Source organism: Heteronotia binoei, chromosome 8, assembly GCF_032191835.1.
Source record: "Heteronotia binoei isolate CCM8104 ecotype False Entrance Well chromosome 8, APGP_CSIRO_Hbin_v1, whole genome shotgun sequence".
NCBI lineage: Eukaryota > Metazoa > Chordata > Lepidosauria > Squamata > Gekkonidae > Heteronotia > Heteronotia binoei.
In genome coordinates, this window is record NC_083230.1 from 26024209 (window position 1) to 26043988 (window position 19780).

Below are 19780 nucleotides of genomic sequence, written 5' to 3' on the forward strand. Positions count from 1 at the left end.
GCTACAAAAAAAGTCCTGGGTTTTAATAGGTCCGTTTAAGAGCAACTACTTAGGAAGTCAGCCTTGTCTTTCAAGCATACTGTGTCTGAACAATAACTTAATTTCCCCCTTATTTTTAAAATTCTTTTCAAGGAAAGAAAATACCCAAAGTTTGTGGCAAAAGGAATGGAGCAGCTGTATGTAGAAGAATTACGGTCTTCAGTGAATTTGCTAATGGCAAATTTGGAAAGTCTTCCAGTTTCTAAAGGTGGCCCAGAATGTAAACTGCAGAAGTTAAAACGATCACAGAATTCTGCTTTCTTGGATATAGGAGATGAAAATGACGTTCAGTTGTCAAAATCAGATGTGGTGTTGTCCTTCACATTAGAGGTAAGCATGCATGTCATCTAATTTGGCTGACAGCCAAAGTAGGGTCATTCTCCCTACTTTGGAATACTCAACTATACAGATAATGTCAGGATTTTTAATTCACATATTCCAATCTTCTGTTTTATGTGACCACTCTTCATTATGGTCCTCTGGCATGTGCTGTATTATGAGTTTTTTATGTCTTATGCTGACTTTAGGGCTTACAGGACATTGGAATGCAGATGCAAGTAAATAGTTGCTGCAGTTGATGGGAGAATTTCTTAATGGCTTTCAGTTGTCAGGTGCTTTGGTTTATGTGCCTCATCTTCCTGTAAATGCTATGATACTTTTCTCTCAAAAGGACAGTGATAATTTTAAGCAATAAAAAGGAACCTAGTTCCCTTGGACAAAGGATAGGCTAACCCAAGTAGAGTTCCCAACCTCCTGCTGGGGGCAGGGTTCCCCCCCAATCTTGGGGTCTCCAACCTGCCGGCACAAGATTGGCTGGTGGGGGAGCTCTGCCCTCAAAGAGCTCCCAACGGCGCCCAACATGCCTGGAACAATTACATTACCTGGAAGTGACGTGATCGCGCTGGACACATTGCACTGGGGCCGTCTGGCATTTTTGTATAAAACTCTTATGGCACCATAGAATTTTATACTAAAATGCTAGAGTGTCCCTGCATGATTACATTACTTAAAGATGATGTCATTGTACCATGTACGCTTTGTGCATGCAAGGGAACTGTAGGATCTCTCCCGCAGGGTCTGTAAAACTGAAATCTGTCGACAGGCCTATAAAAACTAATGTGGGAGAAGGCTGCCTCTTCTATGCTGCTGAGCTATACCATCAAAAGGACCGCTAACAGACAATCAGAAGAACTGTGACGTCACAAATAATCTGATCCGCCTGTGTTGAAATTCTTGCATAGCACCAAATACTTTTAAAATACTTTTATTAAGTTGTATTGTTTTAAAATTGTAACTGAAATTGTGGTTTTAGCATGACTGTTAGCCGCCCTGAGTCCACTTGCAGAGTGGGTAGCATATAAATTTTAGGTAGGTACGTAGGCAAATAAATAAATAAGCAAGCATGCAATATTCTGTAGGATATAAAACTTAAAAATCAGACAGCCTGCCCTGCAGTGCAGGGTGATCTGGAAGGTACAGATCTGTAGGAAATGATTTCTAAACTCCGCACTCTTGTTCAAAGCATGCACACACACACACACACATACACACAAAACCTTTATAAATTGACAGTGACAGCTAGGGTGTTTTAAAAAAATAAAATGACGGTCTGCATAGAGCTGTAGGGGAAACATTTGGGGCCAGACCCTGCAGGGTGGACCTTGCTGTACCCAGTCTTCTCAAGAGAGGCCAGGAAGAGTGCCCCATCAACATTTAAATGTGCCAATTAATCTGCATTCCCCAGCAAATATGGGAGAGGAAGGTCTGCAGCTCTTCTGTTGCTGTTGGGTTCTGTGCCTGGAAGAAGCTGTTGATGAAGAATTGGTCCCTGTGGAGACAGATGAGCCCATGGTCATGAAAGGTTATGAAGAAATAAAGTCAGTGCAGGCAATGGGGCCAGAGGATGAAAACCCGAAGAAGCCAGAGTCAAATTTACAGGACCAGGTCAAAAGCTATAACCACAGCCACCACAAAACTATCCAGACGCAACCTGTTGATGTCAAGCCTTCTAACGTACTTACTGTGTGGAGACGTGTATGTTGTGGTTCTGCCCCCCCCCCCCCCAAAAAAAAAGAAGCAAGAGTTCTATTTAGAAAAGGGGACCGTGTAAGGGTCTCTAGAACAAAGGGGACTTTTGAGAATGGCTGTGAACAGAATTTCACTGAAGAAATATTATAGAAGAGGTGGGTGGAAGGGGCGAGAGGCCCATGTACCACCTGGTAGATTTTGACAGTGAACTGGTCCGGTGGGGGAGGGCGTTACACGGAGGAGTTGCAAAAAGTGACTCGCTGGAAAGACAGAACATGCAAGATAGAGACAATTATAAAAACCTGGACAAACAAGAAACAGAAGCAGTTCTTAGTGAAGTGGATGGGGTGGCTGCCCAAATTCAACAGCTGGATCCCTGCTGAAGACATCACTGAACAGGATGGAAGATAATGGGTTTTACTTCACGCTTCCCAGCAATGCTTCTAAGGACCTATTTCCTGAAAATACCAGTTTAGCTTTCACGGTGCACTTGTTTAAACTTCTGGATTTGAGGGGGGAATGGGAAGTGGGATTGAGGCAGTTTCTCTGTTTCACAGCGCTTTGCAAGTGATTAACTAATTTTACTATTTTATCTTAACCTATTGCTGGGTTTTTATTTAGCATAACACAGTTTTAAACAGTGGCTCACAGCACCTTGTTTTAAGTATTTACTTTTTGAACTGCTACGATAAGTTGAAGTACACACGGAGGAGTTCTGCCTTGGGAAGCTTTTTCTCTGTTTTTTTATATCTTACCGTGTGTGCCAGTTGTCTCCATTCTTGAGTGCAATTACTACAGCATATTTTACAAACTGTGAGCTCCTGTTTGCAATCTTCAGCTTCTGCTGCTGGTGTAAATTTACTCTAAGACCGTTTTCGCACATAGCTTACCTCGCAGTCACAATCCTGTTCCCTCCGCAGCGTCTGTCGGATTTCCCACCATCTGCGCCGGAGTTACAGGAAGTGCTGCGGCTTTTGCGTAGCAAACGTAAACCGCTAAAACAAGATTATTTATCAATACTGGCACATTATTAGTGATGTCAGCTACCACCTTATATTGGTTTTAGAAGAACTAGAAATGTTAAGGATCAGCTTGTGCATTCAGATATTCATCCTAGGAACACGTGTTGAAGGTATAGATGGACATTTTGCATGTAAACATTGTTTGGTCTATTCCCAAGTCCTTGAGGTAAAAACATACCCGGGAGGTGTCAAGTCTGCTTTAACTCTGGTCAGGCCTGTACTCAATCTTTGGTTCAGGAGAGAAGCATCCTGGGTGAAGCCATACTGTATGCCAATGTATTCCAATGCTGCTAGCTTGAACTCTCCTCACCCCTCTCCTTTCCTTTGTTGTGTAGTTTTGCTTTGAAATGGGAATGTGTGAAAGAAGTTATCGAGCCTTCTCAGCCTGGGCATCGGGGGAGGTTGGAGCCAGTGAGACGCTCAAGGCCGAAGCAGGCCTGAGAAAGAAATTGTAACATCAGTATGTGAATGTGCCCTGCATAGTGCCCCTCCCTTAAGAATCCCTTTGAAGTATACCTTATATGATTGCATTCTACTGTATGATTTTTAGTCTTTCAATTTCGCTGTAGTCGAGAACCATGATATCAATAAACTAGCTACTTTGTTATCAACGAGGACTCGTTATTGAATCTGCCGACTTGACAGGAGGTCCTACCATTAAATTACAGCATTATTCTTCCTGTGCCACAAGATTTGCTATCTATCTTATCCAGTGTTGGTGTGGTCTTTGTTACATAGGCAGTACAATGCGACAGGTGCGTATTAGAATTTTAGAGCACCGGAGTCGTATTAAAAATAAAGTCACAGATGCACCACTACTTGACCATTTTCTGGACAAGGTACACCCTTATGACAGTTTTAAATTTTGGGTTCTGTATTAACATGAGGTTCAGGATACTACAGAAGATGTACAGACAAAACTATTGAGGGAGGAATGCAAGTGGATACATGAACTTAATTGTCTTATGCCATATGGTCTAAATAACAGTTTAGACCTGTCCTGTTTTTTTGCAAAAATAGTCAGGCCAGTCTGCTGCATGATGAAATCACTGCAATAATTCATAGTTCTGTTACTTTAAAAAAGACAAATAGGTGTTAAGACAGATGACTTGTTTTAGAAAAACTGAGCATAGTGCCGGTGTAATAAAAACGGCTTAGGAAACTTTGTCATCACATTGGGTAAAGGAAGAAATAAACTTCACCTGTGTGAGATGAATGAGTGTAAATTCTGAAACAATTATAACCAAGTATTAAAGGAGAATACATTTGTTGCCAACGAGGGATGAGTTTGTATATTCTGAAATATTGTAACCAAGCATATGTGAATGAAACTCTATTGAAATCCTAGGCTGGAAGAAGGTATGTGAAACAGTAAACAAAAGTCGACGTCCTGTGCCCATGGAACTTTGTTTTGATTATCAGGGAGATTCCTGGAGATTTGTATTTACTTTGGTGGGATTATTGCAAGTGCATTGTACATAAGTTATAAAAAGTGTGATTAGATTTGTATAAGTTCTTTAGTTATTTTATGTCACTATAACCTGTTGTTTGTGGTTTGCTCAACCCTAAGCCCAAGGCAGGAACAAATTTGTGGACCCTGGCTGGTAACCAGAGCTTTTTTTGGTAGCAGGAACCCCTTTGAATATTAGGCCACACACCCCTAATGTAGCCAATCTTCCTGGAGCTTACAGTAGGCCCTGTGCTAAAAGCCCTGTAAGCTCTTGGAGAATTGGCTACATCAGGAGTGTGTGGCCTAATATTCAAAGGAGTTCCTGCTACAAAAAAAGCCCTGCTGATTACAGTAGCTTTTTACAAGCAATGTGTGTTGTAGGAGATCCTATACCACTATTCCCTATTCCCCAATTTAGCTGCCAAAGTTAGTATTTCATCTTGCTAAAAAAGCAGTTAGGGAAAGAGTCAATAGTTTAGTGGTTAAGCAAAGATTTGTATGCAGAAGATCCCAGGTTTAGTACTGATACTGACCCAGAAATGACAGCTGGTCCGAATGCAGTGGCACAGGTTAAATACTGGATTAGGTTCAAGGTTCTCGTATTAGCTTTCAAGGCCCTAAACCATCCAATTCATTTTAGGGCCATCTGATATTGTAATATTATTTACTGTTTTAACTGTTTTTAAATGGATCTGAATGTGCTTGTACAGCTGCTATACACTGCCCTGAGCCTTATTTCACAGGGGAGGGCAGTCAATGAGCCAATTTTATAAATAAATAAATAATACTGACAAGCTACTGTTAAGAAAACTCAGGAAGTATAGGGCAGGGTTCCTTCCATCAGAGGATCTGGGAGCCTCTGCCAGACACAGTATACTTTGACACAATATAATGGTCACTTCAGTTAAAGATGCTATGAACATAAGGATGTTGTTTTTAGTAGAATCAGACTTCTCAAAACCCTGTTGTCTGCCTTCAAGATTATTATTTTCAAATGAAATAAGTAAGCCATTGGGCAACACAAAGGGGGGGGGAGTCATTCTCTGCCTCAAAGAGCTTACAGGCTGAGAACAGCCTTCATGGAGTGAGACGTGGGAGGAAAAAAATAGGGACTGTGGCCTACACTCTACTGTATTATTGCCTGTCTTCTTTTTCCTCCCAATTTAAATTTTATTGAATTTTTTAAAAATGAACTGGCATAACAAACATAAGGGGTTTTATGCCAAGCATTACAAACAATTAGTATGTGAGATCAACATATGTATCGATAAACTAACATTCAAACAAAGTTACAAAGGAAGTTACATATTAATATATTCATGACTTCATCTTTATCAAGTTTACATTTTAGGTTTCCTGAACAGTTCATTAAAAGCTAATAATCCTTAGTCTAATATCAGTGTTTAAAATACTGATAAGGGATAGAATAAACACATTTATGTAAACAACCATATATTATAATCTGATTGATTTGGTACAACATTGTTGGATTTAAGATAACCAGTAACTGGGTCCCAATAGTATTGCATATAGTTAGTTGTCAATAATAAAGAGTCTCCTAAGAAGAATACATTTTGAGTAATTTGAAACATAATGAAAGTTTCCCAAATTCTATCGTACCACGTTTTGAGTGTAAGTTTAGCTGAATCTTTCCAGCATGAAGCAATGGTGTGTCTGGCAGCTGCTAGTAGCTGGGAAATAAAATCTCTTTTGGATTCTAGCATCGAGATACCTGGCCAATGATCTAAAATGATCTACCGAGTCCGGTACAAGGTGGTGGTTATTACCTTTAAAGCCCTATATGGTCTAGGACCTGCCTACCTTAGGGACCGTCTCTTCCCGTATGTTCCCCAGAGAGTACTGCGATCTAGCTCCCAAAATCTGCTCGTAATCCCTGGGCCAAAGGAGGCCCGGTTGAAGTCAACCAGGGCCTTCTCAATAACAGCCCCTTGCTGGTGCAACCAGTTACCGGAAGAGGTCAGGGCCCTGTGGGATATTGGACAATTCCGCAGGGACTGTAAGACAATCCTCTTCCGGTTGGCCTATAACTGACCGGCACCAAACCACCAAACTACCAAAATACCGAAGGAAGTGTATAGATTGTACGTTGTTGGACTGATGCACTGTTTTTAATGTTTTAATTTCTTAACTATGTAAATTGCTATTATATTTAAAATTTGAATTCTATGTTAGAATCTCTGTATTGTAAGCCGCCGTGAGCCCACTTCGGTGGGGTAGGGCGGCATACAAATCAAATAAATAAATAAATAAATAAATAAAGGCAGAAATTCCAGACTGAAAGGAATGTTCATCCCTGTCCACTCTACAATTTGAATCCTTGACTTTTGACCAAAAAGACAGCACCTCCTGACACTCCCACCACAGATGAAAGTATGTTCCTAACTGACCACATTTTTTCCAACAATAAGGGAAATGGTTTGTATCAATCTGATGAAGTCGGCTGGGTGTCATATACCAATTTGCTGTAAGTTTTAAAAATTGGGTGTGATACTAAAGATTGAAGATAAATTAGATGGAGACCATCATATCTCATCCCAGTCATCTGAAGACAATTCTGTTGGGAGGATTTTTGCCCATTTATTTACATATGTTGGAGGAGATAACAGACAAGTGTCCAAAATAGTTTTATAGATGCAAGAGAGGAGACCTCTTGTTATCAAAGATTTCAGGTTTTCACGGCTGGTAACATCATTAGGGTTTGTAGAGTCTTTCGGGCTCAAGTGCCGTGTTCTACTGGAGAAAGTTTTTCTTTCAGACGTTTCGTTCTCGGCTGCGGAGAACATCCTCAGTGGCGTTGCAGCCGGAGCAGGCGTTCTGACCTTCTTGGCTGCTGTGCATTGAGAGACACAGCAATGCACAGCAGCCAAGAAGGTCAGAGCGCCTGCTCCGGCTGCAACGCCACTGAGGATGTTCTCCGCAGGGGAAAATGAAACGTCTGGAAGAAAAATTTTTTCCAGTAGAACAAGGCACTTGAGCCCGAAAGATTCTACAAACCCTAAAGACTTCTTGTTTTTGAACCATAATTATTTATAATGGTCTCGAAAACAGTCAAAGGTTTAAGGGTGAGTTTCCTGGGGTTAATTTCTACATGATATTACGAATTTGAAAATGTTGAAACCAATGAACCGGCTTGTGTAATTTTGATTCCACCTCTTCCTTAGTTAACGCTGCATTATCTTTAAACCACTGAATAGGTTTATCAAGACCTACCGGTTGCCAAAAGAGACACTTAAAATCACTACCTTGAGGAAACCAATATTGATTTAAAACACTTGAAAGAGTTGAAAGTCTTCTTTTTTAAAATGTGGGATAATGAATATTTATATTACCTTCCATCTAATTTCTTAAATGGTACAGATCAGGAAGTTCAACATCCCTCTGTTTTTGCATTTTTTAATCTGCTCTCATTCATTGATATAGCTAGTGTGGGAATTTGGGAGCATCTACGGTAGATCTGCATCAGACTGTCTCCAGTCAACAGTTGGGCAGTGAATCTAAATAATATCAAATATAATGTTGAATAATAAGCAGAAGCAGGAAGGCCTTGCAACTATTATAGGTAAGGCACATAGGATGATTTTTTTTTCAAAAGGAAAAATAATTCGTAGTCATGGGGCTTACCCACATATAAATGAGAACTGCCATCTTCTCTCTGTCTTTTTAAATAAAGCTGTCATGTGTACCAAGAGCCTTTCCAGTGTTTTCCTTTATTAACTTGCAAAGGTGTAGGCGCTTTAAAAAATAATAATAAATCTAATGTATGCATCTAATTGGAAATTGAAATAACTGATGTTGAAAACTTCTGGGCTGAATGTGATTAAGTGTGCCATATTGTCAAGGGTTAAGTTCTGCCTTGGATTACAGTAATGTATCGTAAAGAGATGGCATTTTAGTCAGAGGTGTTCCCATCACAGATGGTGATATCATTACGAGGGGTGCAGGGTAATTGCTTTGCAAGCTGACTGTGTTAAATCAAAAACTTGTCCTTGCAGCTTTTTGAATAAAAAAGGTTGAAAACAACAGCAGAAGGTAGTTTCCCCATGAATTGTGTCCTTCTGCTCCTATCTGGCTTGAATGGAGCAAGGCTATTATATGAACTTATGAAGCTGCCTTATACTGAATCAGACCCTCGGTCCATCAAAGTCAGTATTGTCTACTCAGACTGGCAGCGGCTCTCCAGGGTCTCAAGCTGAGGTTTTTCACACCTATTTGCCTGGACCCGTTTTAGTTGGCGATGCCAGGGATTGAACCTGGGACCTTCTGCTTACCAAGCAGATGCTCTCCTACTGAGCCACCATCCCTCCCCTTATTCAAAATAAGTTTTCAAACCATCTGCAAAAACTTAGTCGGGAAACCCTGACCTGGATAGCCCAGGCAAGCCCAGTCTTGTCAGATCTCGGGAGCTAAGCGGGGTCGACCCTGGCAGGTACTTGAATGGGAGACCTCTATGGAATACCAGGACCAAGATGCAAAGGCAGGAAATAGCAGGCTACCTCTCTGAAATGTTCAAGTCTTGCTAGGGGTCACCAGAAGTCAACCATGAGTTCCAGGGACACGCACGATCATGTGCATGCATGCGTGCACACACATATGCACCCGCACACCGCACAAAGATATTCAGAAAAGAAAAAAGACAAACATAGTTGGTTGTAATCTAGGATTCTCATAATCTTTGTTTAACTAGGGGCAGTAATGCTTTTTAGAGAAACGCAGTCTAATCAGAAGACATAAAGCAGCAGCTAGAGCCAGAATCCTTCCTTTAGATTTGCATTTGTACAAAAGTAATGCTAAATCACTGTTTCTGGGACCTTTGATATTTGGGGCATAGGACTGAAATTGATTGAGAATGAAGATTCAATTCATTTTGCATTCAGAAGTGTATATTTTCTTGATTTGCTTCTAGAACAATGGACTAGTATTCCTCATTTGCAGTGTGAATCAGTGCTGCCTCCCATAGGCTTCCTTTCTTACTTGCTTGGGGCTCAGGCATGAAATATTGTGTTTTTAGGCAATGAGGGATGCTTTCAGGATTCCCTTATATTTCTAACTTGTAGGATGGATGGTGTTCAAAAATCCCAGTGCTTTCTGATCTCCGCTCCATATATCAATTCTGCCTCCTGGCACCACTGGGCATAGCATGGTGAATGTACAGCAGAATAATTCAAACCCCTTTCAGCCTCAGCCAATGGCTTTTACTAAGGGAATACTACAGCATATGAAATATTCACACTAGAAGTTAGCACAGAAAATACAAACTATATTCCCTTACCTATAGTGGCTGATCTAACAACAATCTCTGGTTTGTTGCTTTGAGAATTAGCCTTGTGGGATCCTGCAAACTGTGACTTGCCCTGTTAACCAGGATTCCAAGTAGTCAAGTCAAGTCAGCCTTTATTGGCATAAAAATAACAGTATGGATTCCAAGTATTTATTCATTCATTCATTCAATTTTAGACTTCCCTCCCCCACCAAGGTGGGGCTGAGGGCAGTGTACGACATTGAAAATAATACAGTGTCATCATAATATGATTTAAAACCATAAAAGTCAATAACTGCTAAAAGATGGTAATAAAAGTCCAGGAAAACCAACTGCTTGTGGTGGGGCAGAGAGGAACGGAAGATGGGCTTGCCAAATGCCTGGTGGAACATCTCTGCGGGTTGTTTGTCTCAGCAGTGCTTAGACAAGGTGGGGGGGGGGAGGGGAGAAAGGGGACTCTCTTGCAACTGCTAGCAATTATTTTCTGTTTCACTATGCTATTTGTTATTCACTCCATTTCTACTCACAGTATGCTCTTCCTATTCAGGTTTTTTTTTTTTTTTTAAAGCCTGACATTAAACATTAAACTACTGGAGTACCCAAGGTTTGTGATCCTGGGTGACTTCAATGTCCATGTCGATGACACGTCCTCTGGTCAGGTGCTGGACCTGGTGATATCCATGGCGACACTGGGGCTCTCCCAATTTATGACATCGCCCACTCACCAGGCGGGGCACATGTTAGATTTGATCTTTGCGGCCGGGGTTATGGTGGACGATGTAACTGCTGAGGCAGTGCCATGGTCAGACCACTTTGCCCTTAAGGCTCATGTGGATGCTCCACCCCAAACCCGTTTGGACTGCGAGCTTATTTTGGCTCGCCCGCGGAGCTTGATGGACCCAGAGCTGTTCCAAATGGTGCTAAGAGATCCCTGGCCCCTGACAATTCTCTCGATGATCTGGTTGATTCCTGACATGGCCGGCTCTCCAGTCATTGATGAGCTCGCACCTCGGCGCCCTCTGCGACCCCGCTTTAAGCTTCCCCCGTGGTATACCCCAGAGCTGCGACAGCTGAAATGAGGACTCAGATGGTTAGAGAGGCAATGGCGGCGTAATCAAGACGAAGTGACTGGAACATCTTATAGAGAGTTTATGAGGTCCTATGAGATGGCAGTCAAAGCCACAAAGAAGGCTTACTTTGCGGCTAAGATTGCATCTGCAAATTTTTTTGCAGACAAGGTTACGTCGCTCCGCCACGACCTCCCCGCCATATTGGATACAGTAAGTTAACTCAAGGCTTCGTGCCTGTCTTCTGGTTCAATCCTGGATCGCTTTGACACACTCAGCTTGGAGGAAGTTGACAGAATCCTCTCTACTGTACGCCCTACAACTAACAATTTGGACCCATGCCCCTCCTTGCTAATTAAAGCTTGCCAGAGGGAGCTTAGGTGTCATATACGAGACATCGTAAATAGATCCCTCTCGGGGGGTCTTTTTCCAATGCCTCTTAAAGAAGCAGTGGTCCGCCCCCTCCTAAAAAAGATTACATCAGATCCGACCAAATTGGCACATTACCGGCCGGTCTCAAATTTGCCCTTTTGGGGCAAAATTATTGAGAGGGCAGTGGCGTTACAATTGCAGAGTTTTCTGGATGACGCTTCCATCCTAGATCCACACCAGTCCGGCTTCCACCCAGGCCATGGGACGGAGAGAGTGCTCGTCGCCCTAGTGGATGATCTCCAGCGGCACCTGGATCGAGGCGGTTCAGCAGTGCTGCTGTTGTTAGACCTATCAGCTGCGTTCGATACGGTTGACCACCGGTTACTGACCCACCGCCTCGCCAACGCAGGGATTCAGGGGCTAGCCTTGCAATGGCTTTCCTCTTTCCTGGATGGTCAGGGACAAAGGGTGTCCCAGAGATACCCACTTAATTGTTTGGTGCCTCAGGGGGTGGTGCTCTCCCCGATGTTGTTTAACATCTACATGCGCCCCCTTGCCCAGATTGCCTGGAGGTATGGGCTGGGTTGCCACCAGTATCCTAATGGCACCCAGCTCTATCTACTGATGGACGGCTGGCCTGGCGATGTCCCAGAAAATCTGGACCAGGCGCTGCAAGCCATGGCAGGCTGGCTCAGGCAGAGTAGGTTGAAGTTGAATCCAGCAAAGACAGAGGTCCTGTGCCTGAGCTGTGGCAGCCTAGGAAGGGAAATTCCCCTACTGATCTTTGATGGTGCACCACTGAAAACAGTGCGCAGGGTCAAGAGCCTGGGGGTGCTACTGGAGCCTTCCTTGTCAATGGAGGCCCAGATAGCAGCCACTGCTAAATACGCCTTTTTTCATCTGAGATGGGCGAGGCAGTTGGCTCCTTTCCTGGAGCGCGATGACCTGGCAACAGTGATCCATTCAATGGTCACCTCGAGGCTAGACTGCTGTAATGCCCTCTACATGGGCTGCCCTTGTGCCAAACCTGGAAACTGCAGCTAGTGCAGAACGTGGCAGCCAGACTGTTAATGGGACTCCCTAAGTGGGAGCACATACAGCCTAGGCTGCGAGAACTGCACTGGCTGCCAGTTGTGTACCGGATTCATTACAAGGTTCTGGTTACTACCTTTAAAGCCCTATATGGCCGAGGACCTGCCTACCTTAGGGACCATCTCTCCCCATATGTTCCTCAGAGAGTGCTGCGATCTAGCTCCCAAAATCTGCTGACAATTCCTGGGCCAAAGGAGGCCAAATTGAAAATGACAAGAGAGAGGGCCTTCTCGGTTACAGCTCCCCGCTGGTGGAACCAGTTACCAGAAGAGGTACGGGCCTTGCGGAACCTTAACCAGTTCCGCCGGGCCTGCAAGACCGTCCTCTTCCAGCTGGCTTTTTAATGTGGAATTATTATACCATCACTATGCAAAGCTATGTTATATTTGTAGCACCAAACTAATCTGTGGTTTTAGATTTTGGTTTTATTGATGTTTTAATGTTTAACTGATGAATAATTGTAAATTGGGGTATTATATTTTGTTTTATTATTGTACTACTGTATACTGCATTTTATATTACGTGAGCCGCCCTGAGCCTGCTCTGGCAGGGAGGGCGGGATATAAATTAATAATAATAATAATAATAATAATAATAATAATAATAATTATTATTATTATTATTATTATTACATGGGTTACTGTGGCCAGGTCATGGGGGTTGAGATATGGGACCAACTGTCTGATCCTCCTCAGATGGAAAAAGGCCGATCTGGCAGTGGTGGTAACCTGGGCCTTGATAGTTAGAAAGGCATCCAGAAATACCCCCAAGCTCTTCACCTTTGATGTGGGCATCATTGGAACCCCATCAAAGGATGGGAGCCTGATCTCTGATGCCAGCCCCCTATAACCTAGGCACAGGCACCTGCGTCTTCAATGGATTCAGTTTCAGCCGGCCCTGTTGCAACCAACCAGCCATGGCTTGCAATGCCCTACCGAATTCCTCTGGGGCTGAATCTGGGTAGCCCTCCATCAGCAGATAGAGCTGGGTGTCATCTGCATATTGATGACACCCCAGCCCATACCTCCGAGTGATCTGGGCAAGGGGGCACATGTAGATGTTGAATAACATTGGAGAGAGAATTGCTCCCTGCGGCACATCACATTGTAATGGGTGTCGCTGGTATAGTTCAGCCCCAAGCGCCACCCTCTGTCCTCGACCTTGGAGAAAGGAGATCAGCCATTGTAAGGCTAGCCCCCATATCCCTGCATCGGCGAGGCGGTGGGCCAACACTTCATCGTCGACTGTATGAAATGCTGCTGACAGATCAAGAAGGATCGTGTTACATTCAATGCACATACAGTGGAAAGTGTGATTGAAACTCCATATTTTTTCCAGATACTGATCCCCAGTTTCAGTTGTAAAGTGAAGGTGTGTTGGCTCTTTCTTACAAACTTTGGGATACACATGTATGTGCAGCTTGTACATAAGTTCACAGTTAACATGGGAGCAAGGCTTTGGGGGTGACTTTTATAAATCAAAGATGGTAAAAAATTCAACATATGCCTAAGAAGAATTTGTTACTAAATTATAAGGAACAGGATGAGGGATGGGTCAAATAAAACAAAACAAAAAAAATTAATAACATAGCATTTTTACAGCACTGGCTAAGTCCTGTACTCTGATAATTTTGGTGCTAATGTTACTTTAGCAAATATGTAGACTGTTGTGTTCCAAGGTATTGATATGTGTTTGCTGTGCCCTTTTCCCTTTCACTCTTGTTTAGATTGTCATTATGGAAGTTCAAGGTTTAAAGTCACTTGCTCCCAACCGCATTGTCTACTGCACAATGGAAGTGGAAGGAGGGGAGAAACTCCAGACAGACCAAGCAGAAGCATCAAGACCACAGTAAGCTATGTGTGACCGTGTTTCTCAAGAAAGTGTACTTTCCATTTAGATCAATGAACTCAGCATTAAAAATGCATGTTGAATTTAGAGGCACCAGTTTGCCATTTGTAGATATGAAAAATTCATTAATGATCATGTTTTCCATGGGCACTAATGTTAACAGCTATGGTTCGTTTTTCCTTCTGTTATTTTTAATCAGACATCTCATCCTTACCTGGGAGAGAACCTGATTCAGACTCTCTTGATGCATGTGCTTGGAGATTATGAGCAAGGAACATAGCAATCTTTTGTGTCTCTTTTTCTTAATTCTTAAGTATTTCTATCATTGTTTTGAGATTTTGTTTGCAACCATGAGGGCTAAAAATGCTAAAGAAAGCCTTAAAGGAAAATGGCATTTGTAACAAAAGCTAGAAAACTGCATAGTAGTTTCTTGGTTAGAACACCATGTTACTATAAGGAGGAAGGGGGTTGCATTAATTATCCCTGCCACAGGAGAAGTCTCTTCCCTGTGTTATTAGGACTAGCTGCTAATGAAGGCACAGCAGAGAGCATGTCCAAGGCAACCTGATTACATATTTGGGGATAAACTAGATGTGACAACAGCAAATTTGTGTGCAAAATAAGGTCTGTCTCCAAATCACCTGTGAGGTAGAGATGATCTCTCTCAGCTTTCCTCCCCGAATTTGTGTACTCTTATGAGAGCTTTCTATAAAAAAAGTAATTTCATTTGGAGAACAGCACCCTAAAGAAATAATTTCAGTTGGAAAGAACATTGTATGTGAGGTGTGTGTGTGTGTGATTCAGCATTCCCACTCTGCTTTCTTTTCAGTCAGAAGGACAAGACTAGCCCATTAAATCTACTTGCTCTAACTCTGTCCAGCTTTATTATCGTCTAATAACTTGACTGAGACCCCCTCTGAACATCATTGAGTATTGTGCTGTTTTGCTACAGTAATATTTTGCAACCGGATTATCCTCTGTGGGCAAATCAGGCCAGCTGTGGCTGATAGCTATCATATAACGATAGTACAGTTTTAGCATTGTGTGGATACAACGTGATAGAGTCCTAATATGTAAACTTAAAATATTTTAACTTGGGTTTGTTTTTGCATTCCAAGTAGTAGTCACCCATGTTTTCTGAGGGATGTGGAAGCAACACAACTTTAAAATGTCGCCCTTCTTTTTTCTGCTTTTGAATACTCTTAAAATGTAACCCTTTCTTTGTCATTGACGTTTGCATCTTTTCTAGGCTAATATGCAGCTTGGCTTGCACAGTTTAAAATCAATACTCCTGCAATCCATCCCAATCAAGGTTGCTCACCCACTGAGATTATTCCATTGCAAATTGTAGGGCATACTTGTTCTAGTTAATTTTGGGAATGGGAAGGCAGCAAAAGGGAGAAAGCATCACGCCACCTCTAGTTTGAACGAGCCAGACTGACACATCAGAAGATAATTAAGCATATTTGGCGGATTTGATCATCCTGTGTGTGGGCCATTTACTTTAATGTCTGTTCCTTTTTGCTGAAATGTCATTTGGGATCTTTTGTCGGTGTCTGTTCAAATAGGCTGGTGAGAGCTTTTCCTACTCCTTAATGTGTCCTATGAAAAACAGGTTTTGACGTTTGTAGTCACTGAGCTCTCTAAGTGACAGCCATGAATTTGGCACTGGTTCAAAACTTAACTAAAAATTCCATTACAAAGAATCGCAAACATGTAAATATGATTGTGATCTTCATTGTTTCTGTGCATCACACCCATGTGATATAGTGCACCTGCGCCAATCCCAATCAGTAACTTGAAAGCCTAAAAATAGGATTTTCATGCTCTTTCCAGTGTCATGCGCAGGGGCTCCATTGTGCGTACTCACTGGAAGGGTCATGACGAGCCCACCAGTTCCCTTCTGACCACTGTATGGATAGGATCTTCCTCTTCAACTTGGTCATAACTTGCCTTTTTTGCCTTTTCTCCTTGATTTTTCTCTCCTTCAGACTCTTAATTGTTCTTCAGTTTCTTTCTAGAAGGGAATCAGGAGGGTTAGTGACTCTTGGTCTTGAGCCCGCTCCCACATGAGATTGGGTCCCTTGCCCTACCCCACCCACCCTTCCACAAACTTGCTTCTCCCTCATTTTTTCCCGCTCACTAGCCTATGGAAAAATGTTCGGGGTGTTTCAAAAGGTGCTCAAAGTGCAGCCGCATAATTCCTTCACTGAACGGCCATTCTCTCTACCTCCTTTGCCTTGGGAAAACCCACTGCATGTACTTTTGCATCCATTGCTCCACATTTTCCAAGCGGACTAGGAAAAATTGAACCACCAGACTCCATACAGCACTCTTGGAGTCAGCGCTAACAGTGCCCAAAATGGCTGCTTCTCAAGATAACTCAGGCGATGCTTCGACATTGACCCCACTATTGTCTTCCACTTCCACTTCAATGGCCGTGACTCAGTTCAGTGCCGACCGATTGGTGCTTAAATGGTCAAATCCAGCCTCCAATTCAGACAACTCTAGTCCTGCTAAAAAACACAAGGAGGCCAAAGAGCACAAACAAGACAAGGAGAAGAGGCACAAGAAGGAACCTGAAAAGTCCAAAATTCCTCAACACCAGTCGGACAAGATACCCTCTTCTTCATGCTGTACACCGGAACCGCCTTTGGTCCTTCCCCTTCAGTTGCTTGACTTGCCCATTCAAACCAAACAAGCACACCTCATTGCAACCAATCCGCCTTTTGGACTTGGAAAGGGAGATTGACCTGACACAGCAAACCTCTCAATCCCTCTCTTCTGAGACAGAGAACAGCCAGCTAGACCAGACCAGCTCACCTCACCACAAGCAAGATCAGGGCTTGAACAAGTCTCTCTCTCTGGCAAAGGTCAAACCCCACCCCCCCACACACTAGGGAGACCTTGGTGACTGTCCACTTTTCCCTCAACCACCAATTCCATGGGATTAGCATCAGTGGCAATACCTCTATGGGGTGTGTGTCCCATGCCCTCTACCTTCCTGTGGCTTCAAAATTGACCCCCTCGAGATTGGGAAATGCAGTCCATCATCTCCTACAGCTGTCGCCATAGGCACCCCAGACCGATACCAGAGGCCTCTGCATTTTAATCCCCCAAAATAGTGGATTGACACCAGAAACATACTCTTCATCAGAAGTGATCACCACCAGTATCAGCCACAAAGGAGCCAACACTGACCCAGCACATATTGTAACCCTCTGATACAGAGGACTCTTCCAGCCAGTCTGATAGCAATTGGGGCAACAATGGATCTGACCACCTAGACTCCAGTGTCAAACCTTGCCCAACATTGAAGGTAGCAGAGGACCTACCAATCTTACCTTTGGAGGATCTCAGATCCTATGGAGAATTCATGAAGTGCATGGCACACACTCTTGCCCTCTCCATGGTCCAACCTCAGCCAGTCAGTATTTAGTATCATTCAAATGGATATATTGACACTGGTAGCACTTCCTATTACCTCAGTGCTTTTACAAGCCACCAAGGCTCTGTGGCTGAAACCTGTTTCCACTCCTCTTTCTTCCAGGTACATCAGCCATATGTATAAGATCCAGGAGACTGGAATGGAGTTTTTATTTTCCCACCCCAAACCACAAGAAGTCCAACGTAACTCCATCCATCTGAGTCCAGTTTATCGGAGAGGTACTAGACTCCCAAGCATGCAGCACATTCCTTCCTACCCAGAGAGCAGAGAACATCATATCACTGATTCACCTCATTTTCTCCCAAGGAGACATATTTGCACTACAGGTCTAGTGCTTATTACGCCTAATGACGTCCATAACTTTGGCCATTGTCCTGGCAAAGCTACAACTCCGTGCAGGTCTTCAAACCATTTCTCCATTCACGATTGCTATGTCTTATACTACCCTCTCAAGTTTGGAATCCCTGAATTGGTGAGAAAATGTACAGAACTTGCTGGAAGGTGCACCTTTCCATCCCCACTCTAACATCGGCAATCATGACAGATGCATCCTTCTGGGGATGAGGTGAATAGACCAGCAAACAGGGATGAGGTGCACATCTCAATGGCCTCTGTGTGACTGCACTGTGGGAAATGCATCTAACCTCCCAGCACATAAGCTTTCTGAACTTCTAGCAATCAAGTATGTGCAGCGGTTGTTTCGACACCTGGTCAGCAACCAGGTGATCTCCATTCTCACGTACAACATGATTGTGCTCTATTATGTTAACAAACAGGGGCACTGTCTCAAGATGTGTTGCTTTAGATATCTGAAAGGATTGCCAATCCCTGAATTTTTTTCTAGTAACTCCTCATCTGCTGGGAATACAAAATGTCATGGTAGACTTCCTGAGCAGAGGGGGTATGTCTCTCCGCTACAGGGAGCTGAACTGGAAATATTGCCACCCTGTCTTCAATGCATGGGAATAGCCATTCATCTGCGTCTTTGCATCCAGGCATGACAAGGAGTGTCTGGACTTCTGCTGCAGAGCAGGAGCAGATCCACTCTCTCTGGGCTTCTCTACCCCTTGAACCACCAACACCTCTTCCTCCCCACCTCTCATCACTAGGGTCATGAACAAGATGGTGCCTAATGGAAATGTAATAGGATTTTTTGCTTGACGTCAAATTGTGAATATTACAGAACAGTAAGGCTCTTGAAAAAGCATTTTAATGCGAAACATGGTCTGATGTCAACTGACACATCAGGAATACTTCTACTCCAGTTTATTTTTCCTTTGGAGCCACATCGTCTAAGAGGAGTGTTGGATTCCACACAGAGTGTTTGGGAATGTACAAAGACTTATTATGAATGTGGATTTTATGTGCAAAAGGACTGTCTTTTCTCTGCAGTGGAACCTTCCTTCATGAAAGAAATTGTTTTTACTGTGTGACTTGGTATCTCTGAATGTTTAAGAAACTGACACAAAGTCTATAAATTTTTGGAATATATTTATTTCTTGCACACGGTTTCTTGTTTTTCCTGCTGTTCTTTCCTGTGTTTCCACTTGCTTTCCCCCCATCCTAGTTTCCATTGACAAGCATGTCTTTTTATGAAATTCTAATCTTGTTATGTTGTCCCCTGTATGGTTCATGTCTGAGGGAAGTTAATCGTAATGCTTAGGCTTTCATGATACAGCAGAATAGCATAAGCACCACTATGTTATTCATTTAGATATTTATATCCTGTCCTTAAACAATAAAATACTCTGTTTGCACCTTATAAGTAAAACAAGAATTAATAGCATAAAAAGTAACAATAAATAGTTTAAACGTATTTAAAATATGCCAATAGCATGGCTAAAAATATTTATACAACAGCAGATATGAAGACAAAGAATAGTGAGTGGAATTACAGTCTTAGGCAAGCAGCATTAAACTCAGCCTGGTGTCTAAAAGACAGTAATGAGCATAAAGTCTGTGAAGGAGGTTCTGTAGTTGGAGCACCAGAACAACAACAAAACAGTTCTGTTTTTCAGTGGACACTCAAAGAGAGGGTTTCATCACAAAGTCTTTGCCTGAGATGAGGTAGTTATTTAGATAACCTGGTTGAGAACATTTTTGTGTTTTGTTGCTTAAAGCCAGTACTTTGAACTG

At 42.8% G+C, this 19780-nt stretch overlaps 1 protein-coding gene across 2 annotated transcripts in view; it reads left to right on the forward strand.

Moving 5' to 3' along the window:
* The window catches only part of CADPS2 (calcium dependent secretion activator 2), a 644998-nt gene that overhangs the window by 186294 nt on the left and 438924 nt on the right, over nt 1-19780 (forward strand). For both annotated transcript variants that reach the window (XM_060244821.1, XM_060244822.1), the window contains exons 5-6: nt 133-369; nt 14075-14196. In XM_060244821.1, the coding sequence (XP_060100804.1) occupies nt 133-369; nt 14075-14196 (359 nt within the window). The remainder of the gene's footprint in view (nt 1-132; nt 370-14074; nt 14197-19780) is intronic.